Source organism: Meles meles, chromosome 14 (assembly GCF_922984935.1).
Source record: "Meles meles chromosome 14, mMelMel3.1 paternal haplotype, whole genome shotgun sequence".
In the NCBI taxonomy this organism is placed as follows: Eukaryota; Metazoa; Chordata; class Mammalia; order Carnivora; family Mustelidae; genus Meles; species Meles meles.
Window position 1 is genome coordinate 24,646,328 of NC_060079.1, and position 27,729 is coordinate 24,674,056.

Sequence of the window (27,729 nt, forward strand, 5' to 3'; positions counted from 1 at the left end):
CGCGGAGCGGCCCCGCCCCGTCCCGGCGCTTCCCCGGCGGGCTCGGGTTCCCAGGCTCCGCCTGCCGCCGGCAGCATGGGCGCGGGCTGGGAGCTGGGGACCGCGGCGGGTCGCTCGCTGCTGATGTGCGCCGCGCTGCTGCTCGCGGGTTGCGCGCTGGGCCTGCGCCTGGGCCGCGGCCGGGGGCCGGCGGACCGCGGGGTGCTCGCCTGGCTCTGCTACGACGCCCTGGTGCATTTCGCCCTGGTAAGTGCGGGCGCCGCGGCTCTCGGGACCCTCCCCTCCCTGGTCGCGGGGTGCTCCCGGAAAAGGACCCGGACCGGTGGGCCGCCTCGCGCCCTGCAGCGGGCGGTCGGTCTGCGCAGACCGGGAGGTGCCTGGAGGCCGCGGGGCTGCCCCTCTCGGGCCCCTCGCGTAGAAAGAGCGCGTGCCTTCCTGCGGTACCATCGCCTCTGCCGGATTAAAAACCAACAAACCAAAAACCCTTTGAAAATGGTTATTTCTGTACTGTGTGACGTTAGTTTGATTGTAAGCAACCCAAAAGCCTTGGCTTACGTGACCTGCACGTAAATGTTGCACGGAAACTAACTGAGATCGTGAGCGTTTTTGAGTGCCCGAGAGGGAGCAGAGAGGGATGAGGAGGCGCACTGCGCAAACTGCGAGGGCCGGTACCAAAACGAAACATCCCGCGTGCCCTGAGGGTAATCACCATGTTTGGGTAATGACTGCCAGGTACAAAGCGGTGTTCACTATTTCCGATCTTTACAATACCCTGTAATCTACTTACGGTCCCTGTTTTACGGAGGAGAGAACATGCCATGCAGTTAGGTGACTTTACAGGCCCACACTACTGGCAAGTCTGTAGAGTCTGGCTTCAAAGCTTGCGCTCTTTGTAACATGCCGGATTTGGGGAACCATGTCCCTAAAAATTCAACCCATTTTATAAATAACCAGGAGGTTAGTATTTAAGGGAATTCTGTTGAGATGCCTCCCTACTCCATGCACACACGTTTTTTAAAGGGTTTCTTTTCTTTTTTTTTTTTTTTTAAGATTTTATTTATTTGACAGAAAGAGAGCACAAGCAGGGGGAACAGCAGAGGGAGAGGGAGAAGCAGGCTTCCCGCTGAGCAGGGAGCCCTGGTGATGTGGGGCTTGACCCCAGGACCCTGAGATCATGACCCAAGGCAGAGGAAGTCGCTTAACTGACTGAGCCTCTAAAGGTTTTTGTGGGTTTTTTTTTGTTTTGTTTTGCTTTGTTTTTTGTTTTTTAACAACTAAGCCAAAATAGCTGTTTTGCAAATTTGACCTTGCCTCTATCTACGTAGACCTGTGGTTGATCAAAAGCAGAAGTCTAGAGTATGGAGAAAGAAGGAGAAAACAAAAAGGTTTTTTTGTGGGTTTTTTTTTAAAGATTTTATTTATTTATTTGACAGAGAGAGACCACAAGTAGGCAGAGAGGCAGGCAGAGAGAGAGAGAGGGAAGCAGGCTCCCTGCTGAGCAGAGAGCCCGATGTGGGACTCGATCCCAGGACCCTGAGATCATGACCTGAGCCGAAGGCAGCGGCTTAACCCACTGAGCCACCCAGGTGCCCCACAAAAAGGTTTTGATAAACATTTAGGTCTCTAAATGTTGATGGCTTGGATATGTGCACATACCAAATGTTGTTGAAATGTGAAATTCTTTCTTTCCTGAAAGTTTACATGTGGAAATAAGAGACAGTGAATACTCCTTCAACTCCTTCATTTATAGAGTTGATTTTTTAAGATGTCCTTGGACACATGGTCTCCCAAAGAACAGGGGTAGTAAAACAGGGTGGCTGACCCTCTTAAAGAAAATGTAGTATATTTTAGACATACAGAAATGTATCATGATACAAAAACATATACCCATATGCCCACCTAGTGTAAGAAAATTAAGTCTGCTTTTCAAGCACAGGCTGTTACAGGTAACATCACACACATCTCCATTGTGGCACCTTGAGGTTTAAGCCCACACCTGGAGTCATTGCTCCTGTCTCCTCCCACCCCCTGTTCTGAAAGCAGTGCCCCTCCCACAGCCCTATTTTTACCTCTTCCAACTGCAGAAGAGCCCACCATATGAATGCACCATACCTTTCATTTTTTAATTCTAAATGGCACATTTTTTTCACATATTAGAACAATGATATTTTATGTCTGTGAAATTGGTATATATCTTATAATTGATGACATATGATAACTTAGCTAGCTTGTATTAATAGGTATGTTTTTATTTTGCTGTTTACACTCCATGCTTCAGCCAACATCTTTGTACACATATCATAGAGATCGGTGAGGAGGGCACTTGAATGAAGGTTAAAACCGGCAAAGAAAAATGTGTGCGCACAGTACGTTTGGCTGGGAATTTACTGCAAGAACACCGGTAAAATGCGGCATAGGTAAAGATCGGGAGAGAAGGCCTCCCAGAGAACTGGAACTACCACCCACTTGTTCACTAGAACCTGAGCTGCCTCTTCTTATTCCTGTAAACTTCTCAAAAGGGAGGAGACACTGGGATGTGTTGGCCACCATCAAAGGCCTCTAGAGCCCCCCGTTGGACAGGGTTTCCAGCCAAGCATTCCCAAAGACATTTCAGCTCCCTGGCATCCAACCAGAATGTGGTTCCTGGGGTGCAGCCCAGGGCCAAAGCTCGGTTGGTTATGGCCAGGGTGAAGAACAGGCTGATTTCCCACCGGGGCACCTGGAAGGAGTTAAGGCAACACACATGGAGAAATCAGTGGTTTGGCTCACACTTCCTCACCGCTGGCCGTGCATGTTCTTTGCATGGGTGCTTCGTGGTTCCCCCCCCTTCCCTGCAATCTAAGTAGAGCTTTCTAGGTATGGCCCACGCAGGGAGGCAGGATATGGATGTCTATGTTTTGGGAAACATCTCCTGATTAACTAGAGCACAGGGTCTACCTGGGGAAGAAGTGGGAGGACAGGCTAGAAAGGCGCTTGAACAACAAGTAGGACTTGGAATTTCATCCTATAATAGGAAGCCGTTGAAGAAAGATCTCAGGCAAGGAAGTAGCATGGCCAAAGCAGATCTTTCAAAAATGATTTGGTGGTGTTGCATTAAGTCAGAAATTGAAAGGGTCTGAGATTGTACCCTTCTTACAAATTAACAAGTTAGCCTGGTTGCACACAAGGGCCTGCTCATGCCCACACAGGCAATGGGGGCAATTCGGGGCGAGGAACAGCAAACTCAGGCTCCCATCTTACCTGGAGTTGCTGGTGACCTGCTCCTACTACTTGGGAGAGAGTCCTTATCTTTAGTCAAGAATGTAAACAAATCTCTGGAAAGGAAAGGCAGGTCTTTATCTTTACTACCCTGGAACACCTTAGGAAGGATCTCTTTAAGTTTACTACCTTGGAGTGTCTCCTTATATAAAGATTCTTAAATCTGTTGTAAATGCCTATGCTCAGAGACCTCAGACGGTGCAGGAATACAAGGGGTACACAGAGAATTCTCTGCCAGCATAGTGGATGGTGGGTTGGAAAGAATAGTGAAGGGACAAAAAGATCAGCTAAAATCAAGAACAGTATTTGAGGAGTGAGATGAAAGAGGACTGAGCTAAGGTGGAATTGGAAGTTAAAATGGGGAAAAATGTTAAATCCAACAGACCTTCCGGGGGAGAACGTTGTAAGTCAAAGTGACCATTTGTACTTTGGGGGTGGAGAAGATGGGGATCCTGTAGACAATCTTAGTGAAGACAGGAAGACCAGATTTTAGAACTGTGGATCTGGGGTTCTGGTGTATAGTTGAGGGGAAATGGCCAGAAGGCAGTTGAAACTGTAAGATGAGCTGGAGAGACAGATTCAGGGCAGAGTGGATGGAGTTGGACATTTTTACTGCTTTGAAGGAGACAGCAGGAAGCTCTGGGAGTGAGCATTTTCTGAGTGAGAGAGAACAGAAAGGTGAAAATGCTGAGGATTGAGAACAGAGTCTTTAAAAATGTCTTACAATGTGTATATATTGAACAGCCAGGAAGAAGAAGAGCCAGTGGGCCGGACCAAGAACCAGGATAGTGCTGGGTCCTGGGACCCAAGGGAAGGAATGACAAGATCACTGTCAGTTGCTTCAGCACCATTTTCAAATTTAAAAAGGTGAGGGCTGAGCCGGACCCTCTGGGTCCAGTGATTAAGACGTCAATCAAGAAATTGTTAGTAGGGTTGGGCGCCTGGATGGCTCAGTTGCTTAAGCATCTGCCTTCTGCTCAGGTCATGATCTCGGGGTCTAGGGATCGAGCCCCGCCTTGGGCTCCTTGCTCAGCGGGGAGACTGATTCTCCCTCTGTTCCTCACCCTGTTCTTGTGCTCATTCTCGCTCTCTCTCTCTCAAATAATAAAATCTTTAAAAAGAAAAACAAAGAAGTCATTGGTAAGAGTGCCTAGCTGACTCGGTGGAAGATGCAACTTTTTATCTCAGGGTCATAAATTCAGCCACATGTTGGGTGTAAAGTTTACTCAAAAGACCAAAAAAAAGTCATTGGTAAAAGTATTGTTTGAGAAGCTAACAACTTAGCAAGGGGGGTAGAAGAAGAATTGGGGCAGCATATGAAAGACCTAGAGATTTGATGGTGGGAGGAAGGGGAGTGTGAGAGGGGAGCTCAAAGACATTGAAGGAGCAGGCAGGGCTTTGTGTTCTGTCTGAGATGGGAAGGTCTGGGAGCATCTGTGAGCAAGAGCATGGTCAAGGGAAAAGTGAAGGGACAGAGAAGTCAGCTGTACAGCACTTGCTGTCCAGTGCTGTTCCTGGGCCTGTGAATTAACCTATAGCAGAGCTGAATCTGCCTGAATCTACTCCCTGTCCTCGGATCAAACCCCTCTGATTGACTACTTCCTCCCACACTTTCCTCATTGAAAGCATGACTTAGGCTTGTCCTCCAGGCTGAAGGACAGTTGTCATGGAAAACTCCGGCTTCAGCTGTTCCCATTCATCCTACCTTAACACCCATGGGTCTTCCTTTAGGAAGACCAATGGCTGGTCAAGTCCCTATTAATTTGTGTATTTTGGACATTACCCTTTTCCATTTAACATCTCCATCTGTTCCCACTTTCCACAACAGTGCTTCAGCCTCCGACTCTTGGGATTCTAAAAATTTCTTCCTCCTCCTACTTGCTTTATCATTAGGTCTCAAGTTCCCTTTTAGTTCAGTCTGTTACTGTCTCCTGTTTTCCCTTTCCTTTTTTGGCATAGTCATCTTCGTTGGTTTTGCCATAAAATAGATCTCATCTCCAGTAAATGCATTTATAGCCTTCCTGCTATTTGGCAGGCCTGGTGAATCACAGTTGGTTTCGCTATATATTAATGGTAAAGCTTTGTGATGGTTAATTGTCTGTGTCAATGTGACTGAGCCAAGGGTGCCCAGTTATTTGCCCACATGTTATGCTGGGTGTTCTGTGAGGATGTTTTGGGTAAGATTGACAGTTAAGGGCGCCTTTGCCGGCTCAGAGCATGTGACTCTTCAGGTATTGAGTTCAAGCTCCATGTCGGGTGTGGAGCCTCCTTTAAAACAAATAACATAACATAACATTTAAACTGGTAGACTGAGTAAGGAATGTGGCCCTCCTTCATGTGGGTGAGCCTCATCCAATCAGTTGAAGGTCTGAACAGAACAAAAAGCTGACCTTTGGGCAGAGTAAGCTAGAATGCTTCCTGCCTCACTGCCTTCAGACTGGTAGGTACATTGGCCTTTTCCTCTTTCAGACTTAATCTGAAACAGTAGCTTTTCCTGGGTTTCAAACCTGCAGCCTTTGGACTAAAACTACATTAGTTCTCCTGGTTCTCAGGCCTTCAGACCAAAACTACATCATCAGCTCTCCTGGGGCTCCAGTGTGCCCACTCACCCTGCAGTTCATTGTCAGCCTTCATGATCACATAAACCAGTTCCTTATGATGGGCCCTGTGTGTGTTTGTGTGTGTGTGTGTGTGTGTGTGTGTGTGTGTGTGTGTCTTTGTCTGTGTATATCCCTATCCCATTGGTTCTCTTTCTCTGGAGAACCTAATACAAGCTTAGAAAATGATGCCGGGGCACCTGGGTGGCTCAGTGGGTTAAGCCTCTGCCTTCGGCTCAGGTCATGATCTCAGGGTCCTGGGATCGAGCCCTGCATCGGGCTCTCCGCTCAGCAGGGAGCCTGCTTCCTCCTCTCTCTCTCTGCCTGCCTCTCTGTCTACTTGTGATCTCTGTCTGTCAAATAAATAAATAAAATCTTTAAAAAAAAAAAAGAAAATGATGCCAAATTCAAAGTCCAAGGAATAGCACCCATAATGGCCCACTGGCCTTTTCAGGGTATGGGGTACACAGCCATTCTGCTTCTGCAGACCAAAATCCAGTTTGTTTTATAACACCTTGAACAAGACATGTATTAGGGATAGATGTCTGGGTAGCTACACCTTAGGCTTGTCCTCCAGTTGTCATGGAAAACTCGGGCTTCAGCTGTCCCCATTCATCCTACCTTAACACCCATGGGTCTTCCTATAGGAAGTCCTGAGTCCCAATGGCTGGTCAAGTCCCTGTTAATTTGTGTATTTTGGACATGACCCTTTTCCATTTAGCATCTCCATCTGTTCCCACTTTCCACAACAGTAGCTTCAGCCTCCGACTCTTAGGATTCTAAAAATTTCTTCCTCCTCCTACTTGCTTTATCATTAGTGTGAAATCCTGTTCTGTTGTTCCTCATTTCCACAAATATTTGAGTGCCTCCTTGGGGCCAGGTGCTGTGCTGGATACAGACAACACACATGGCCCTTGTCCTCTCAGAGCTTAGAGAGTAGCAGAGAGTTTTTCTCCAGTTGTTTCACAGGGAAAATGACAGTTACTAATGTCGCTGTCAGTGTAATCCATATGAGGAATTGCTTTTGCAGGGAAGTGCTGGGAGAAGTTTGGTTTCTCCCCCCAAAATTGGTTCATCTATTGCTTTCTGACAGCAAGAAAAATGTAAATATTTCTCCCTTTTCATTTTGCTGCTTGGAAGCTCAGAACCACATTAAATTATATAATAACAACAACATATAGGATTCTTATTCATTTTTATACTTTTTATGACTAATATTTTTAAATTCTTAAGTACATTTTAAAGTACTTTTTTCTTTCTTTTTTTCTTTTTTTTTTTTAATTTTATTTATTTATTTGACAGAGAGAGATCACAAGTAGACAGAGAGGCAGGCAGAGAGAGAGAGAGGGAAGCAGGCTCGCTGCTGAGCAGAGAGACCAATGCGGGACTCGATCCCAGGACCCTGAGATCATGACCTGAGCCAAAGGCAGCGGCTTAACCCACTGAGCCACCCAGGCGCCCCTAAAGTACTTTTTAATGTACCGTTTAATTGGATGTTTTTGTTGTAATTGACCTAAAATCCTAAAACATAAAATGAAGCATATAAATGCTTTAGAAAATGTTAATCCTACTAAAATTTATTTCCTTTGAAGTGGAAGAGATATCCTAGGGAAATACCATGTTTTTTTGTTTTTGGTTTGGTTTGGTTTGGTTTTGTCCTTTGTAACACTACACACAATTTGTAATTGTTTTGTCTTCCTCTATCCCCAGTACCTGGCGTGGTGCCTGGTTTGTAGGAGCTGTTCTGGAGGATTTGTTGATACCCCATGAATGGAAGAGTGATCCTGTCATTTCAATTTGTGGTAGTTATCAGTCATTTACATGTTAAGCCTCAAGTAGCTCAAATATCTAAAATGTCAGAATGTGTTTCCTGTGTCAGTGTTTTAAAACAAAATTGGTTTAAATTTTCTATTCCCGTGATCACTGCCAAACATATAACATTTACAGATCTAAAAGGAAGAAAAAGATAAAACTAGCCAGAGATAATTATTGTTTGTATTCCAAGAATAGTCTTTCAGGGGAGCCTGTGTGGCTCAGTGGGTTAAGCGTCTGCCTGCGGCTCAGGTCATGATCCTGGAGTCCTGGGATAGAGCCTCTGCATTGGACACCCTGCTCAGCGAGGAGTCTGCTTCTCCCTCTGCCCCTCCCCTCCCCTCCCCTCCCCTTCCCTTCCCTTCCCCTACTCATTTTCTCTCTGTCTCTCGCTCATTTGCTCTCTCTCTCTTTCAAATAAATAAAAATAAAATCTTAAAAAAAAAAATCAAGACTCCACAGAGATAGTCAGCGTTTATATTCCCGTCAGCTGCTTTTTCACACCCGTACCAGCACCAGGCGTCATTGCTAGATCACACAGCTCTTACGTGCTGGCTTAGGTCTTCTGGGTCTCAACTGACCCTTGACAAGAGGCTCCGTCTGGCCGCCGCCACAGCAGCGGACTCTCCGACTTGACTCCCTTCTGCTCGGAGCAGACAGCGCCTGCTGCCCGCTCCTGCCCCAGGCGTTTGGGGATGCAGCCCAGTTGTGAGGTCCTTGGGCCCCACCCAGCTTCCAGCTACCTGCCATGGTGACCTCCCGCAGTGATATCTGGGAGCCCCAGGATAAGTTCTTCCTCCCTCCCCTGAGATGGACTTCCCAGAGAAGCAGTAGTGCGTATACAGTCTCTGGAAAATGTCAAGGTAGGGATGGCCAGCGTGTTGCAGAGTGGTGTTACTGTTACTAAGCTCGGTGACATAGCCTCAGGTCGGATTTGTCCTCCTTCTCTGTCTTCTTTTTCATCCCCCACCTGCTTCCAGCCTCCCTGGGAGAGCCAGCTCCATAAAAGTGGTGGAACACAGTAGAATGCTTTTTGGGGGACCCAGGCTGAGATATACTTTCTCTCTCTCTCTCTCTCTTTTCTTTAACTAATCTAATTCTATTTAACTAACTCTATTCCCACTGTGGGGCTTGAACTCATGAACCTGAGATCAAGAGTCATGTGCTGTACTGAGCCAGCCAGGCGCCCTGATACTCTTTCTAATAGTTGCGCGTTATTCCACAGCGTGGACGACTGAACCAAACATGCAACTTCAGGTTATTTCTAAGTTCCTTGCCACTAAAAACAGCCAGAATTTTATAGTAAACGTGCTGGAGCAGGTATCTTTTCTTCTATTGGACAAGTTTAATCAAACTGAGAAAAAAATCAAAATAAATGGAATTGGCAAGCTTCCGTCCTGTCTAGGAGTGGGAAATTCAGCCCCTTATTAGGAGTCTGCCTTCTTCTGTAGTCTCATGAGAACCCAGGAGACTTACATGATTCCCAGAAAAAAAGGATTGTGTCATCTTCACTCCATCCTGATCGCACAATCCCCTCACTAACAGAGCCCCATGCTTTCTAGAAGGTGGGCAGGCTTGCTGTTCTCTGCCAGACTTTGGGACAGGAATATGGGGCTTGGATCCTGGAATCCACCCCCAAGAGCCTGTTCTTTTTTTTAAGATGTATTCATTTATTTTGAGAGAGAGAGAGAGAGAGAAAGCACCAGCGGGAAGGACAGAGAGAGAAGGAGAAGCTCAGGCAGACTGTGCTCAGTGCAGAGCCCGACTTGGGGCTCATCACGGGGCTCCATCTCACCACCCCGAGATCACAACCAGAGCTGGGTGCTTAACTGACTGTGCCACCCAGGCACCCCGATAACCTGTTTTTCTATACGGCTCTTCCTGTCTTCCTTATTGAGCTGACAGGGGTGTTCGTAGGATAATACAAATGATCTCACTCATGCTTTATTACACATCCTCTTCTTTTTGGCCAAGAAGGTGTCTCATTTGTTGACTAATCCATCCATTCTCCACTTATTTGAGATTCTATTTTTAATCATATACTAAAATCTTTCATATGCATGGATAATTGGGGGATTTTAAAAATTCAGTTCTGTTTTAAGAATCTCTCGGTTTCAGTTCTCTCCATACAGTGTCGTATTATTTTAGCCTGATAGTGCATTTTAATATCCGACAAAGCAAACTTCTTACCACTCACTTTCAAACACGTAAATATGAATCCTTCCACGTGAACTTTAGCTTCCCTTTGCCAGATTCTAAAAGTTGGTGTTTTGCTTTGGGATTTTCTTCAACTCCTACTTTAACTTGAGAGTAAATGGTATCTTTACAATCCTGAGTCTCTCCAAAGAATTGAGTGGATCTCAGTCTATTTAAATCCTCAGTCACGGTCTCTTAAAATTGACTCCTAAATATTTTTATTGCTACCGTGAGATATTTTTCCTTTGTACTTCAACTGGTTGTTGCTCTACATGGAAACTGTTGGGACATACCTATGTATAGAAACCAGCCACTTTCTAAATTCCCTTTTTCCCCATTCTAGCTTTATGGGGTTATAATTTCCAGACAGTAAAATCCACCCCGGGGAGTACAGCTTGATGAGTTTGGCGAGTGTAGAGTTGTGTGACCACCATCGCAATCACAGTGTAGAAGATTTCCGTTACTTTTTGACAGAATTTTCTCCCGTCCCTTTGCAGATGTCCCCCACGCTGACCTCTGGCACCGGGAAATGCTGATCTGCTTTCTTGTCATTAGCGGTTTACTGTTTCAGGAATTTCATATACATGATATCATGGAATATGTAGTCTTTGATTTGACATAAATTACTGAATAGTGTCGCACTACAGGGATGCATCCCAATTTACTTATCCACCAATCAGTTAATGAACATTGGGGTTGTTTCTAGTTTTTGACTGTTGTAAATGCTGCTGCTGCTATGAGAATCTGCTTACAAGTCTTTGTGTGGGCGTATGTTTTCATTTATCTGCGGTAAATGCCCAAGAGTGGATTCTTTTTTTTTTTTTTTAAGATTTTATTAATTTATTTGAGAGAGAGAGAGAGAGAACATGAGGGGGAGAGGCCAGAGGGAGAAGCAGACTCCCCACCAAGCAGGGAGCCTGATGCAGGACTCAATCCTGGGACTTCAAGATCATGACCTGAGCCAAAGGCAGACACTTAAGCAACTGAGCCACCAGGCGCCCGAAGCAGTGGATTCTTTAACCAGGGTAACAACCGCCAAACATTTTGCACAATGTCTCCACCATTTCCATTCCCACCAGTGACATGTTACACTTCCGGCTCCTTCACAGTCTCACCAGCACTTTTTGTCTCAGTCGCTCTGGCTTTTGTTACAAAGAATATCATAGACTGGTGGCTTAAAGAACAGCCATATCTCATGTTTCAGAGGCTTGGCAGTTCAAGATCAGGTTGCCAGCAAGGCTGGGTTCTGGTAGACCCCTCTTCTCAGCTTGCAGACGGATGCCTGCTTTCTGTGTCCTCAGGTGACTGATAGCGAGTCTTGGTCTCTCTTCTTATAAGGACAACAGTCCCATCAAGGGGCTCTACCCTTGTGACGTCATCTAAACTCAATTATCTCTAAAGGCCCCACCTCTAAATACCATCACATTGGGGGTTAGGGCTTCAACAGATACATTTGAGGGGACACATTTTGTGCATTACACTTCGTATTAGTATTTTTGTCAGTCATTCCAGTAGATGCATCTGAACAAAACCTACTGTGGTTTGTTGGCATTTCCATGATGTCTGGTGATATTGAACATCTTTTCTTATGTTTCTTTGCCTTGCATATATCTTCTACTGGGATTTGCTCAATTTTTAAATCTTTTTTTTTTTTAAGATTTTATTTAGTTATTTGACAGACAGAGATCACAAGTAGGCAGAGAGGCAGGCAGAGAGAGAGAGAGGAGGAAGGAGGCTCCCCGCCGAGCAGAGAGCCCAATTCGGGGCTTGATCCCAGGACCCTGGGATCATGACCTGAGCCAAAGGCAGAGGCAGAGGCAGTGTCCAGAGTGAGCCGAAGGCAGATCCCCCACCCAGGCATCCCCACCCAATTTTTAAATTAAACTTGTAATCTGGAGATAACTGTCCATTCCTCCCAGAGGGATAATACAGAGAGATCCTATGAATGCTTTATCCAGTTTCCCTGGTGATAACTGTTTCTACCCATTCAAAATGGTGGCCCCAAGTCGCAACCACTTTGGGAGGAGAGTCAGAGGAACTTTTGTGTTACTTGAGATTTTCCTTGCATGGTGTACTTCTTTGAAAAGTCACTGTCCTGTTTGAGCACCGTGTTAATTTTGGGGATGAAAGGCAAAGGCAGCGCACATTGCAGGGTTCGTCTTTAGGATATAAGATCCTGAGGACAGTGGTAGCTCAGTGTCAGACCTGCTAGTGAACTCTTTGGGGCCAGAACCTCTGCATTTGTTTCCTCAAACTAGGTCAAGTGATGGGCAGGCATGCGTGGCAACAAGGAACAGGGCAACACATGGAAACTCATGGAAACGCCACAGAAGCTGAGATGTCGCTGGGCCCTTGGAGGTTGGTGCTGATTCACAGGCAGCTCTGGGTTTAGAAAATTATTACCCGCCTCCTAGCTCCTCTCTAGGTTTGTTTCTCTTTCTGTTACTTGCTGGCTTTCTTGCCCTTTATTCTTGCCGTGTATCCCATAACATCTACTCCTCCTATCCACGTATGTTCAGTCAGATTGTGTCCTCCCCGCAACGGAACATGCTGGAGTCCTGACCCTCAGTACTTCAGAATGTGGCCCTGCAATTCTGAGGGGACTTCATAGACCTAATGAGGCCATGAGGGTGGGCCTTCATCTGGGATGACTGGTGTCCTTTTGAAAAGGGGAAATTGGGGGGCGCCTGGGTGGCTCAGTGGGTTAAGCCTCTGCCTTCGGCTCAGGTCATGATCCCAGGGTCCTGGGATCGAGCTCTGCATCGGGCTCTCTGCTCAGCAGAGAACCTGCTTCCCTTCCTCTCTCTCTCTGCCTGCCTGTCTGCCCACTTGTGATCTCTCTCTGTCAAATAAATAAATAAATAAAATCTTAAAAAAAAAAAGAAAAGAAATGGGGAAATTGGGACACAGAGACACAAACAGGTTCCATGTGAAGAGAAGACTGAGATCAGGGTGATGCTTCTGCAAACCACCAGAAGCTGGAGGAAGTTATGGGCCAGGTTCTCCCTCCCAACCCTCAGAAGGAACCAACCCTGCTGACACCTCGATCCTGGACAGCCAGGCTCCGGAACCGTGAGACAGCAGACGTGGCTGCAAGCCGCCCAGCTGGCGGTACCGTGTTACCGCAGCCCTAGCTAACCATTGCGACATGCTTCCTTGTAACTTTTTATTCATCACATCCAGTTGTTGGCCTCTCACGACCTCACCTACATAGTTTTCAGAATCAGTTTGGATTCAATCCTATTTGTCCATTTCTGTTCCAGAGAGCAAGAATTTCCTTGGCCCAGTGTGTCCCTTTCTGAATGTGGCTTTTGGGATAGGCTGCCTCATCAGCCAGCAGCCAGCCTGTGAGTTGTCTCACAGTCCTGTCATCCCTCCTTGTCCCTCCTTGTCCTCTGCGTCATCACCTGTTGTCAAAGCAGTGGCTGTCACAGTGTAAACCGCAGTTTCCCACAGCCGTCCACTCTCTGGGGACTGGGGGTAGACTTGGCATGGCATGCGTCATGATGGACACATCTAAAGGGATGCCCAGTACTGTGTGTGGAAAGTGAGAAAGCCACCTCAGTCTAGGAAGGGGCAGTAGGGGCCAAGGAGTCCAGTCTCCCCCTTGAAATAGGAACGGTACTAGTAACCCAGACAGACAGAGGGTCATCCACCCTTTGCTTGAAAACTTTCAGCCAATAGCATCTTTCCAGATGATATGGCTCTAGTGTCAAGAATATTCATTCTTAGGGTGAGCTGAAATAGCCTCCTTACGATTTCTCTGGGTTGGTCCTAGCTGTGCCCTTCTGCAGCCAGAGGGAAGTAGAGTCTCCTGGCTACCCTACAGCGCCCCCTAGTGTCAGTGTCTTCCACCATTTCTCAGGACATGGGTTCCTGGTGCTTTGCTGTTCTTGTCCCTCACCTTCACCCACGCCGCGAGTTGCCTTTTAAGTGCAGTGGGGAGTGCTCAGCACTGCTCCAGAAGGGTCTTACCATTATTCAAGAAGCCTGGGCCAGGGAGGAGAGTTAGAAAGAGTACAGGCTTTGGGGTCTAACAGAGGCACTCTGGAAAGCTGGCTCTGCCGTGTACCAGCTGTGAAATTCTGAACAGTAGTACCTTTTCCCTACCACAACCCTTCCTGTAAGGAGGATGAGAAAGAAGGAAGGAAACCTTTTGTCTCTGTTTGCTTATTGTCTTAATATATTTGGGCTGCTATGACAAAGTACCACAGCCTGGGTGACTTAATAAACAGCAGACATGTATTTCTCAGAGTTCAGGAAGCTGGCAGTCCAAGATTCAGGCTGCCATCATGTCAGAGGAGGGCTCTGTCCTTGCTCTGAAGGTGGTGACTTCTTGCTGTGTGTCCTCTTGGTGGAAGAGGCTAGGAAATCTTCCTGGAGCATCTTAAGAGAGTCACCGATCCCATTCAGGTGGGCTCCACCCTCGTGAGCTGAGCACCTCGCAGAGGTCCCACCTAACATCATCATCTTTGGGAGATAGAATTTCAACACATGCTTGGGCAGCGCACATTCAGACCAAAGCACTTATCCGTAAAGTATGGAAACAGTATTTTCTTCAAAGTATTGTTGTGAGGATTAAGTCGAGCTTTGTCATTTAGGGCAGTGCTTCTCAAATTTGAAAATCCCCAGGGAAATTTTACAATGCAGATTTGATTCCGTAAGCTTGGGTCTGAAATTCTGCATTTCTAACAAGCTCCTGAGTGATGCCCACATTGGGGTCCATGGACCACATTTGAATAGCCAGGATGTAGGACACTTGGCACGGTGCCTGGAACCCAGCAGAGTTCAGTTAGTGTTGATTCTGTCTTCGTCTAGCCCTTTCGTGACCCTTCTCGCAGTACTCCATACCAGGATTAACTTTTAATTTTCATCCTGTCCCCATGTAAGAAAGTGACAAAGCACTTGTCCAACTAAGATGAGCTTTAGAAAGTTTTCTTTCAAATCCTTAATCAGAGAAATAACAGTCTTGGCGGAGAAGGGTATATTCTTAAAACAGGAGAGATGTTTTCAAGTTCTAAACCAAACACTAAGCTCCCATCATATAGGAACAATAGAACTTGTGTGCCCGTTCCATCCCCGGAGTTCTGAAGAGGCCAGCACTGGCCCCTGAATACCAGGCGACAGCCCATCTGCGCGGCAGGTTCCAGCAAACAGGAGGCGTCATGTCATTAAGGGGACGACAGCTGGGCAGCCTAGATTTATGAAGTCACTAACGCCTTGTCATTGAGGTGCTGTAGGAGGTGGAAGCAGCTGATCCTTCCAGAAACAATGATGGGTGCTGTTGCCATGACATGGAAAAATCAAGTCTGATTAGGCTGAGATTTTGTGAGTCTGAATAGAAAATGCTAATAAATTTTGACAGGATTTATGTAGTAATTCTGTCCTATTCCACTTTATTCTCCCACTCTTAATAATGAATGTTGTGCTGTTTTTCTCGGGTTCTTCATTCAAACAAGCTAAAAAACAAAAGGCTTGCAGAAACATTTGAATACAGATTTAGCCTTCACAAATACCAACATAAATTACCAAAAAAGAAAAAAAGGGATTCTTTTTCCTTTTTATTTCTAGAAAGCCTTTTTTTCCCCACTAAATTTTCCTTCAAGGGTTGAAATGAGTAAATTGATTTGCATTTTCTCTAAAGTGGACGTTGAACTACAGAGAACAGTAGCTTGTCGAGCCCAGCCTTTTTTGTTTCTTTGTTTTTGTTTTTGTTTTTAATCTGAGCTTTGGCTGGCAGTTGTCTAAAAGCCTCCAAAACACAGTTGCTAAAATTACATGTCCAGAACACCTTGAATGAAAAATGACCCTGCTGTTGTTGCTTTTATTTGCCATGACACAATGTAGCTTTTAAGTTGATTTTGTTTATAGCTCAATTAACTATAGTCCAATCCTTCAATCATTAGAGCCTCTGATAGTAATTTCTGTATGTTTTTAAACCAAAATTGCTGACCCACAGAACTTGAAAATGTATTTAAATAAACAAACAAGGTAAAATTTTCCTCATCCCCCTGTGGGTTTATAGTTGAAATGTAATAGCAGAAAGAAAATATTTTAAATATTTATGGCTCCATAACAACATATACATTAAAAGAATTTTTTAAAGATTTATTTTAGAGAGAGAGCGAGCAGGGGGAGGGGCAGAGGGAGAGGGAGAGAATGCCAAGCCAACTCCACACTGAACGCAGAGCCCATCTTGAGGCTCAGTCCCATGACCCTGAGATCATGACCTGAGCCGAAATCAAGAGTCGGACACTTAACTGACTGAGTCTCCCAGGAGACCCCACGAAAAGCTTCTAAAGGGCTGCCATGAAACTTACCAGTAGTGTTGCAGGAGAACGAGATTGGGGATCAGGAGGAAAAGAGTTTTACCTTTCACTTGATACCTGTTCACTTAAAAAAAAAAAACTTTCAGTAATGTATCCCTTTAATAATATTTTTAGTAATTAAAATAGTCCAGGTGTACCACCAGAAGTAATGTCGTAGAATTATCCTGTGATCCAGCAAGCCCACTTTTACATAAATATCCAAAGAAATTGAAACCAGGGACTTTGATACTTACATGTAGCAGTTCTCTTGACCGTAGCCAATCAGCAGATGAGTAGAGAAACAAAATGTGATGGACACATACACTAGAATATTAGTCAGCCTTACAAAGATATGAAATTCCGGCCCAGGCTGCCACACCGGGAAGCTGGCGGACATGATGCAGAGAAATATCCCAGTCATAAAGACGCAGGTCCTGTGATTCCACTTAATGGGAGGGACTTAGAGCAGTCCTGTGCATGGAGACGAAGTGGAGTGTGTCAGGGGCCAGGGGTCGGGGGAGAATGAGGAGCTATTGTTTAATGGGACCAGAGTTTCAGTTTGGGAAGGGCTGTTACGGAGGTGGGCGATGGTGACGGTTGCCCAAGGATGTGAATGTACTTACCACTGCTAACTCGTACACTTAAAATGGTTAAAATATTAAATTTTATGTATGTTTTACTATAATGTATTTTTAAGATTTATATTCTTTGGGGGTGAGGGGGAAAAAGCCAGGCGGGGTACTCTGGACAGAGGAGCAGCTCGTGCACAGGCCTGGAGGAGTGGAAACCAGCACAAGGTCTTCTGAGAACACAAGTGCACGTGCCCTCTGCCTCGTGAGAGCGCACAAGGGGAGGGGCAGCAGCCGTCACTGTTGGCTCCAGTACTGGGCAGGGCAGAGTCTGGACCCACCAGGCCTCATAATGTACTGCCCTCTGCACCCCTGGGCTACCATCCCTATCCTTCCTTTCACCTCGCAGCCTGCCTGCCAAGGCCCTAACCCTAGGCCTGCCTCCTCCTAGAAGTCTTCCTGACTGTCCCAACCACAGGGCCCTCATCTTTTTCCAATATATATTGAATTGGAAGTTGGCGTTATCCAACTAGGTAAGCTCTCTGAGGCCAGGACCCAGCCTATTCTAAATTTTAAAAAAGGCAAGGGGGGATGTGCTGGGTGGCTCAGTCAGTTAAACATCTGCCTTCAGCTCAGACTGTGATCTTGAGGTCCTGGGATCAAGTCCCGCATTGGGCTCCCTTGCTAATCGGGGAGTCTGCTTCTCCCTCTGACCCTCTGCTTCTCTCCCTTGCTCATGTTCTCTCTCTCTCTCTCTCTCAAATGTATAAATAATCTTAAAAAAAATAGTCCTGGCAATTGATTAAAAAATGGTATTCAATTAGTCATGTTATTCTTTTTTCCATATCTCTTGTTCTACCTGCCTGGTTTTTTCATTAATTTTTTTGAGGGGGAAGGTAACTGTTGATTCGCATGTAGTTGTAAGACATAATACAGAGAGAACCCATGTACACTTTGCTTAGCTTTCCCCAAAAGTAACATTTTCCAAACCTATAGTATAACATAGTATAGTGTCACAAGCAAGACGTTGATGCAATCCACTCATCTTACTCAGATTTCCCTAGATCCACTTGTGTGTATGTGTGTGTGTGTGTGTGTGTGTGTGTGTGTGTATTAATTTCTGTACCATTTTACCAACAGGGTAGGTTCAAATATCCGCCACAACAGGATACCAGATAGTTCCAACACCACAAGGATCCCTAGTGTTTTCCTTTTGTATCCACTGGCACTTGTCCTCCCACCATCTCTTTCAGCCACTAATTCCTGACAACCACTAATGTGTCCTCCATTTCTAAAATTTGACATTTCAGAAAGTGTTATAGAAGGGCGCCTGGGTGGCTCAGTCAGTTAAGCGTCTGCCTTTGGCTCAGGTCGTGATCCCAGGGTCCTGGGATCAAGCCCCACGTCAGGCTCTCTGCTCAGCAGGGAGTCTGCTTCTCTCTCTCCCTGCTGCTCCCCCTGCCTGCATTCTCTCCTCCTGTCAAATAAATAAATGAAAGATTTTTTCTAAAAAGTGTTATATAGGGGCACGTGGGTAGCTCAGTCATTCAACATCTGCCTTTAGCTCAGGTCATGATCCTGTTGTCCTGGGATCAGCCCTGCATCAGGCTCCCTGCTCAGTGGGAAGCCTGTTTCTCCCCCTCCCTCTCCCCCTGCTTGTGTTCCCTCTCTCGCTGTGTCTCACTCTGTCAAATAAATAAATAAAATCTTTTTTAAAAGTGTTATGTAAAAGGAATCAGAGAGTATATATAATCTTCAGAGTTGGCTTTCTTCACTCAGCAAATTCCTGGCAATCCATCCAAGTTGTCGGTCGAGTGTATCAATGGTTGGTTCCTTCTCATAAGTGCTCCAGTACGAATGGACTGTGGTTTGCTTAAGCATTCGCCTGCTGAAGGACATCGAGCTTTAAGCTATTACACATAAAGCTGCTGTGGACATTTGTGTGCTCGTTTTTGTGTGAACATAAGCTTTTATTTTTCAGGGCCAGGTACCCAAGAGTGCAATTTTGGGGTCCTATAGTAATTGCATATTTCATTCTAGAATAAATGGACGGACTGTAGTTTCCCAGAATGGTACCATTTCATCCAACCAGAAAAGTGGAAGTGACCCACGTCCTTATCAGCATTTGTTGTGATCACTACTTTTTTATTTTATCCATTCTGATAGGTGTGGAGTCCTAACTCATTGTGGTTCTCATGGGCATTTCCCTGACTGCAATGATGTGGAACATCTTTTCAATTGTGTGTTTACTGCCCGTAGATCCTCTTTACTGAAATGTCTCTGCATTTCTTTTGCCCATTTTCTAAATGGATTGTTTGGGTGTTTGCTGCTGTTGTTTAACTCTGTTATCCCCCACTACCTTCTCCCTTCTTTTATTTCTTATTCTTTCAGTAAACATTTGTTAGCATGTACCATCTATCAGGCATTTGGAATACAGAGAGAAAAGACAGAGACTTTGCCCGAAAGGAACTGATGGTTTTGAGGAGGGGACAAGTAAGCAGTGGGGTTCTGTATAGGAAAGGCACCTCCTTCCCGTCAAGAGAATCAGTGAAGCTTTTGCTTCCTGGAGGAGGCAGCATCTGATCAGCAGGGGAAGCCGTGAATATGTTTATTACACTTGACATGGATTACAGTTGACCCTTGAACGTCATGGGTTGTACGCACTGGTCCACTTATACATGGATTGTTTTGATAAAGATAGTACAGTACTGTAGGTGTATTTTCCCTATGATTTTCTTAATAATTGTCTCTAGCTCACTTTATTGTAAGAATGCAGTATATAATACATATAGCATATAAAATATGTCAATTGACTATGTTATCAGTGAGGCTCCTAGGTGAGGCTATTTGTAGTTAAGTATTTAGAAAGTCAAAAATTATATGTGGATTTTTGACTTCATAGGGGTTGGTCCCTGGGTCATTTGAAAGTCAACTGTATACTGCCATTACATTTGAGACATTAATATAGTAAGAAGAATATGGTGCCTTCTAAAAGCCCCTCCGGGTATCTTTCTAAGTAATTCATTATGGGAACTTGTCATTAATTCAAGGTTAGTGAACACTGAACACAAAATACTATCCTGGGTTCTTGAAGATTCTGAGATAAGACAGCACCCCAGACCCCAGAGATGTATGATCTAAAGGGAACTGGAGATTCATAACCAGCAGACAGTTGGTCACAGAAGCACGCATTTAGTAACAGAGTAGACTGAGGAACTGTCACTAGGAGGTTGGGAAGAATTCTTAGAAGGAGAGTTTGAGTTGGCATTTGAAAAAGGAGTAGAACTTGAACAGGTAGATATAAAAGGGAAAAAATTTGTACATTCCTAGGTCCCTGCATGGTGTAGATTGCCAGATCCCCTTCTTGCTCTTACCTACAGAGTAGCTTCTGAGGAAGCGTCCTGGACCTAATGTCAGAGTCCATGTTTCACTGATGGTTTCAGCTGAAGAGATTGCTAGTGGAAGTCATGTCTAGTTTTAGGATGAGATCCACAATCTAATTTTAGGCTGTCTTTCATCTTACAGATAGATGGACTGAGACCTACAGAGGATCAAATTCAGCCCAGCCTTATTGCTCCTGCTGGCCAGGCCAGTGGATGTGTTTTGTCTAGAAAGTCCCCAGCCCAAGCCAGGGAAATGGTGTGGATTTCCTGCTATGTCTCTGCTAAAAATAAAAAAATTGATTGGTGAAAATAAAGTGTTACACAGTGGATGGGGAGTACTTTTTATTTTAAAATATTGCTGTTTATCTCCTTGTAATTTGTTTAAATCTCCCTTAAAGAATAAATTTTTTACATATACTCTGAGGTAAGCCACATTTACCAAGTAAGCAACTCACAAAGTGTCAAGAAAAGACAGAACAAACCAACTTTAAAGCTTCTGTTTAGCAGAGATGAGCATATGTAAGAAGCTGGAAGATATTAATGAGATGGGGAGAAAGTCAAGTTTCTTCTCTCAATATGAGAAAAAGAAAGGTGGGGCACCTGGGTGGCTCAGTGGGTTAAAGCCTCTGCCTTTGGCTCAGGTCATGATCCCAGCCAGGGTCCTGGGATCGAGCCCCGCATCAGGCTCTCTGCTCAGCGGGGAGCCTGCTTCCTCCTCTCTCTCTGCCTGCCTCTCCGCCTACTTGTGATCTGTCAAATACATAAATAAATAAAATTTTTAAAAAAAGAGAGAAAAAGAAAGGCAATTACAAACTGTAACATAAACAAAAATATTTTATAAGAAAGTCATGGCCCAAATGTGTAGCAAACTAAAATACAGCATGATTTTCAGAAATTCATGAGTGCACTAAAGGATATTGCAGCTGCCACATTCTTCTTAAATGACAGAAGTCAAAATACTGGCTCTGTAGAGAAAGAAGTTGTAGCCCTTTGCAGTGAATGACATTTACCTCATCACCCTATTATAAGTGCTGTTGACTTTCAGCTTTTAGAATCCACATAAAATAGGAAGACAAATACGTTTACAGAACAGGAATGGAAATGTAATCAATCTCAGCAGCGGAGAAGCAGAGTGGGCAGAAGCTGAGCATGAAACGGGGAGGAGAGGGAGAAAGCATGGCAGGGGCCAGCATCCTCATCCTATGCACTGGGGGGTCCAGACGCTGTGCAACACTGATGAATGAGGAGGCTGAGGTTTTTAGGTTTACTACTTAAGTTCCAAATTTGGTAACTAATGGAAGAATTCGAGAATATAATTTGGCTATTTGAAAGGATTCGGGCACCTGGGTGGCTCCATCGGTTAAGCGATCAACTCTTGGTTTCAGTTCAGGTCGTGTTCTCAGGGTTGTGAGATCAGGCTCTGTGTCAGGCTCCACGCTCAGCACGGAGTCCGCTTGAGAACTTCTCCCTCTCCTTCCCTCTCCCGCCCCTTCCCCCCTCCCACACACATTCTCTCTCTGTGTCTGTCTCTCTCTCTCAAATAAATTAATCTTTTTTTAAAGGGGGGTGCAGGATACGCCACTCAAAACTATGCTGTTTTGGCATATTGATGGTTTTGAGCTGAAGGCAATTGGAAAACAGCAGATGTAGGAAGGCCTCTCTGACCTCCTCCTTTCTACTTAAAATCAGGTCATTAAATTTCCCACAAGAAAAGTGCTTTCCCTGCACCAGGAAGAGAAGAACATTCTTATCACCAGAGACTGGGAGTCAGTGCTGAAGTGGACCTATACACACAGACCTACTAAAATAACCCTTATCTTCCACTGGTTTCCCTCATATATTTCTTAGTCACTTTCCCACAATTTACTGCCCCCTGGTCCATGCCCCTTTGTCTTGTCACATCTCCAGAATTTATCGTTCTTTGTGTGAAAAAGTATATAAGCTTTTGGGCCTAACAACTTTTTTGGGTCTTTGTTTTCCTTTTAAGGACTCCCATGTACATGTAAAAATAGTAAATCAAATGTGTGTGCTTTCCTCCTGTTAGACTGTCATGTCGGTTAATTCTTAGGCCAGCTACAGAGTCTAAGAGGATAGAAGGAAGTTTTTCCTCCCCTACGATATCAAAAAACTGAAAAGTGGAGAAGTGGAGGGGAGACATAAGTTCACTCATAATTTTTCAGGATTGGCAGTCAGTTAAGAATATCTAAAGAAATAACAGTGTAGGGGCGCCTGGGTGGCTCAGTCGTTAAGTATCTGCCTTCGGTTCAGGTCCTGATCCCAGGGTCCTGGGATCCAGCCCCGCATCGGGCTTCCTGCTTGGCGAGTAACCTGCTTCTCCCTCTCTCATTCCCCCTGCTTGTATTCCCTCTCTCTCTATCTCTGTCAAATAAATAAAATCTTTAAAAAAAGGGGGGGGGGAGGGAGGAAAGAAGGAAAGGAGAGGAGGAAAAGGAAGGAAAGGAAAGGAATAAAAGGAAGGAAGGAAGAAGGAAGGAAGGAGCGAGCAGTTTAAATATATTGAGTTAGGATGACAATCCCCAGAACTAAATACAGCAGAGGCTCTGAGTGATGAACTCTGGGAAGTAGTATGATAAGTGAGCAGGGATTAGGCAGAGACACAACTTTAATGTCATATAAACAATTGCAGTAGTAAAAAGAAATGGGAAAAATAGTTGTAGTGACCGGCAATAAAAGTTGTTCAAAGGAGCAACATGACAATTAGATACCCCAGAGAATTCTAATTAATTAGTTTTGAGATTTAAGCAAAGAAATACTTCAGTGATAAGAAAGTACTCAGTGTAATTGCAGCTGTTTCATTACCTAAAATTTAAAATGTAGCCTGTAAGGATTTTAATTTTCCTAAATTTGTCCTTATGCAGGGAAAAGAACTAGTTCAACTCAAATAGATATGTGAATGCCACTTTTGCTAAGAGAGATCCTGGCTGCTTTTTGAGATGAGACAAAAGGAATTGCCTTGAAGTATTTCTCAAAGATGTAAGATCCCTGGAATAATCCAGAATTTAGCCTATTTAATATAATATTTAAGCTCTTTCCTTGTGCCAAATTTTCAATGTATTTTTCCGCATAAGAACACATCTCTGGTTTTTATAATGCCAATCACTGGAAAACAGCATTTATTAGATAAACATTCCCTTTGGACACATCTGTTTGCAAGGGCGGGGGTAGGGGGGTGGGATTGCTGGGCTCCAGGCTCACACCTCACCAGGTCGTGGAGGTGCAAGCTGGGTGGAGGGCGTGGACCAGGATGTGGGCTCCTGGGGGTGCCGCCACGCATCTGGGGTGCCATCCTGTGGCTGTGATGTTAAATTAGAACCTGTATTCATTTTCTTCTCCCCAGGAAGGCCCTTTTGTCTACTTGTCTTTTGTAGGAAACATTGCAGCTTCAGAAGGCTTGATTGCTTCATTGTGTAAGTAATTTAAAATGTCTGCTTCCTCAGTAGGAGCCAAACGACCCTCCTCATCCCCAGGACCAGGCAGGTGCCCATGGATCCCTGAGGAGCGGGATTCAGTTCCCTGCCAGCCCTCCGGATTCCTGGGAGAAGCCCATCCCATCCTGCTGCAGGAACCAGGGGCCTCCCCATCCTCCTGAAGCCCCTCCCGGTACACTCTGGTTCTGAGTGCAGCACCCCCCAACCCCCCAAGGCTGGATGGGCACAGTGTCCTCTTTCCCCAGGCTGTGAGTGTAGGTGACTTGTAATTGCCACCAACCTTATCTGTCACTTGTCAAGTGCCACTTGTGTGTGGCCACCCCCAAAACTCGAGGGTGGGGCTCCCTCCGTCACCAAGAGCAGGAAAGAGGAAGTGATCACACCTCACCTCCTTCATGTGGCCCAAGTGTTACTTTCTCCATGTCCCACGTTCAGCTGCCCTCACTTACTATGCAGTTTGACCTCAAAATGGGAGCCCCTCGGGGGCCGCCTGTGTCCCCCGTCCTGGCTAATACTGCATTCCCCAGGCCCCACACACAGAGCCTCCCCTGTGCTCCAGAAGCTTTGCTGAATTAAAGAATGAACGAATGGGGTTATTTTTGAATGTCTAAACACCCACTGATCTCTTAGTTCCTAAAACACTGACGCTAATGATGATTCCTTAGATTTTTGGGTGTCATAGCAGGAACATCTCAGGTATTGTATAGATGGGTTTTCTTTTTAAGATTTTATTTATTTGAGAGAGAGAATGAGCAGGGGCAGGGGCAGAGGGAGAAGCAGGGAGCCCGATGCGGGGCTCCATCACTGTGATAATGAGGCAGACTTAGTCAACTAACCCACCCAGGTGCCCCTTTATATATGTTTAGATTTAGAGGAAGAACTTACTTTCACTATTATGTTGTTCTCCAATTGGCTCCTGGCTGGCAGTGGGCTCAGGACAGACAGGGCAGCTCTGCCTGCCCAGTGGTAGTGTCTGGCCTTTCAGAATCTCTGCTCAGCCTGTGTCTGTGTCTTTTCTCATTAAATGGCTAATCCTATTTATTGGCCTTTCTGTGGGGACAGCCTTCATTAGACCCCTTTGTCCCAGGCACAGAGGGATTGTAACTTGGGCCATTATTAGAGACTAGAGCTTTGTCCTGCTGCTCCGACCAATCAGATAATGTAGCTAATATTTGATCATTCGTGCCTTTTCTAAGTAATGTGAGAACAGTATTGAAAGCCAGAGAAGAGGTGGGACTTTTCATTTTTCACTCTGATCATTTAAGATCTTAGGACCAAGATGTATTACTTTGATAAGTTAGAAAAAGAGAGAAGAGGGAGGGAAGAAGGAAGGAAGGGATTGGGGGGAGGGAGGAAGGAAAAAAAGGAAGAAGGAAGGAAGAAGGGTTGGAGGAAGGAAGAATGGAAAAAGAGGAGGAAGGGAGGGAGGGAACATTCTCCCAGTGCACGACTCTCAGACTGGCCCTAAAATGACTTTCTCACTTCATTTTTTCTAGAAGAAACCATCCTGATAATGGGGCCTGGAAACATTTCTTAGGACACACCCACTCCCTGGTGACCACAGTGAGGGCTTCTGTGGCAGCCATTGTTAGTGATCCCTGTCTGGACCGAAACGCCCCCCGTGTCCATCCAGGATCCCCTCTGTAGTCCGGGCTGGTCATTACCATCCCCCCACCTCCCCACCGCCCCCTCGGCGCTCAATTTCTCTTCAATTATTCATAAACACTTTTTAAAAAAATAAACGTTTCCTTAATAAAAATTTTCCCACATCTAGATTACATCTACAGACTTTATGTAACAATTTTGAAATAAGGAATTGTAATGCATTTACCAAGATAATTGTTAAAGATCATCTTTGCAAAATCTGACCACGTTGAATTAATTTAGAATTCTGCTTATAGTGAAAAGAGCAGGGGCGAAGAGGATGCACTTTGGGAACAAAATCCTTTTACAAATGTCACATGACATTGTTATTATTACTCGTGTCACCCAGCAAATGTGTTTTAGCTTCAGCCCTCCTCCTGTCTTCCATGAAGGCATTGTGGAGAACCTACGGGGTGGCAGTTCTTTTTATCTTCTTCTTAGGGGGAAAAAAGGTAATTTCCACTGACTGTCATAAAAATGGCTGCCAGATGAGTAACAAAATGCATTTCACTTGTAGGGAAAGAATATGGCAAAGCTGATGCAAGATGGCTGTACTTTGACCCAACCATTGTATCTTTGGAAATTCTGACTGTTGTCCTTGATGGGTCTCTGGCATTAGTCCTCATTTATGCCATAGTCAAAGAGAAGTATTATCGGTAAGTGCCTTCTTCCTGGCCTGCTGAAGAGAGGACACATGTGAACTGTCCGAAAGCCCGTGTGGCATTTGGAATAGATTATGAACCATATTTATTTGTTAGATGAAAAGTAGAGTAGAGATGAAAATTGTCCTGTGTTAGGTAAGAATCGTGGTGCCGCCAGGATAATTGCAGATCGTTCAAAAGAAAAGCTGAGAAATGTGATCGTAGGGACCAGGTAGTCCCTGTGGAGGCAAGAAAGTGTGAAAAACATTGGACGATTTTTCACCAATATTTTGGAAAATAAAAGGGTCATATGTCCATCTTTCCCCCCACCCCCAAATCACTCTGGAAAACTCCTATTCCACTTTACACCAAATATAGTCTCTTACATAATTTGAAATTAGATACGCAAGATAAATCTTTCCAGAAGCAGGTTGTGGAAGATGTGAGGAAGGCAGAAGAGAGGGGAGAGAAAGGAGGGAGAGGGAAGTCTAACCGCCAGTTGTCATTCAAATTCTGAGTCTTCAAACTCTCTGCCCTCCCTCCTGCCCTTTCCCTTCCTCTCCTTGCAAACACAATGACCTAGGGCAAACAGAATGCTATCCTGGGGACGATTCCAGAAAACAATGTCAAGTAGGCACAATCGCATTCCATTTTCTAGCATCTTGAATCGAAGACATCATGTTTAAAGCTTCAATCACAAAATATCAGGTTGAATGGAACCTCCAAGTTCATTCAACCCACCTTTCCCCACCCAATTTTACTTAGATAGTTAGCGGGAGAAATTAAATGCCTTCTTAGTATCTTGTTATAACTTTCGCTCCATGACCTTGGTTGTAGACTCACTGCTTGCCCCATTTGGTAATTACTTCAACCATTTATAATATCTGCACTGTGAGTATTTACAGACGCATGTATCTCATTTACTGCCCACTGTAGTCTTTGAGGAAGGGACTGTTCTTACCATCCCCTTTTCCAGCAGGTAGAACTGTGGCTTGTAGCAAGATTTGAACCTCAGTCTCTCTTTGCTGGGTGAGGTCTGACCTCAGTTAATCTTCCTAAGAATAGAACAGGATACCTGAGAGACCTTATTTAACTCTGAGAATAATCTAGAAAGGGCAGTATTGCCTCTCCCGAGGTTGTATGGGTCTTCCACTAATTAGACTGACCTGCCCCATCAAAGGAGTGCTGTCCAAAACCTGAGGTCCGACTTCAGAGAGGTCTTCTGCTGAGGAAGACTGAGTTAATGCTGCCATCCGAGAAAAGATGTCAGGACTCGGGGTGTCAAGCTGCGCCGAGCTGACGGTTTGATCCCTTGTTTCTTTCTCTCTAACAGGCATTTTCTACAGATTACCCTGTGCGTGTGTGAATTGTATGGCGGGTGGATGACCTTCTTCCCAGACTGGCTTATGGGAAGCCCCAACCTCAACACCAACAATTGGCTCTACTTTGGGGTCTATCTGGTATTTTTCAATAGTGTGTGGGTTCTGATGCCAGGACTGTTACTGTGGCAGTCATGGGTAGAACTCAAGAAAATGTATTACAGAGGAACCAGTTCAGGGAAAAAGTTCCAGTGAATTTTCAAAGTCACAAATGCTGATATCTTGCTTTATAAGCCAGAATGGGTCAAACCTTTTTGGTTGGTCAAAATGTAATGCATTCCTGTGTACACTTTCTTTTTCTACTGTTGTTCCTCAACAGCCTATTTCAAATTGATTGTATGGTGGCAAGTTTTCGTTAATTGTTTTTTTCCCAATTAAATGACAATATGGGGAACAGAGAATACATTTTAACTTGTAATAATAACATGTTTAATTACATGTTTTTATGGCTAGCATTAATTTTTCCACATTAATAAAACCAATGATCATAGAA

At 44.9% G+C, this 27,729-nt stretch overlaps 1 protein-coding gene across 1 annotated transcript; it reads left to right on the forward strand.

Annotated features, from left to right (window-relative positions):
* EBPL (EBP like) lies at positions 1-27,729 on the forward strand. The gene is made up of 4 exons (XM_046028192.1): positions 1-246; positions 23,482-23,551; positions 25,734-25,872; positions 27,191-27,729. Exons 1-4 carry the CDS (start codon positions 76-78, stop codon positions 27,429-27,431), a joined length of 621 nt encoding a protein of 206 aa, XP_045884148.1. The 5' UTR covers positions 1-75; the 3' UTR covers positions 27,432-27,729.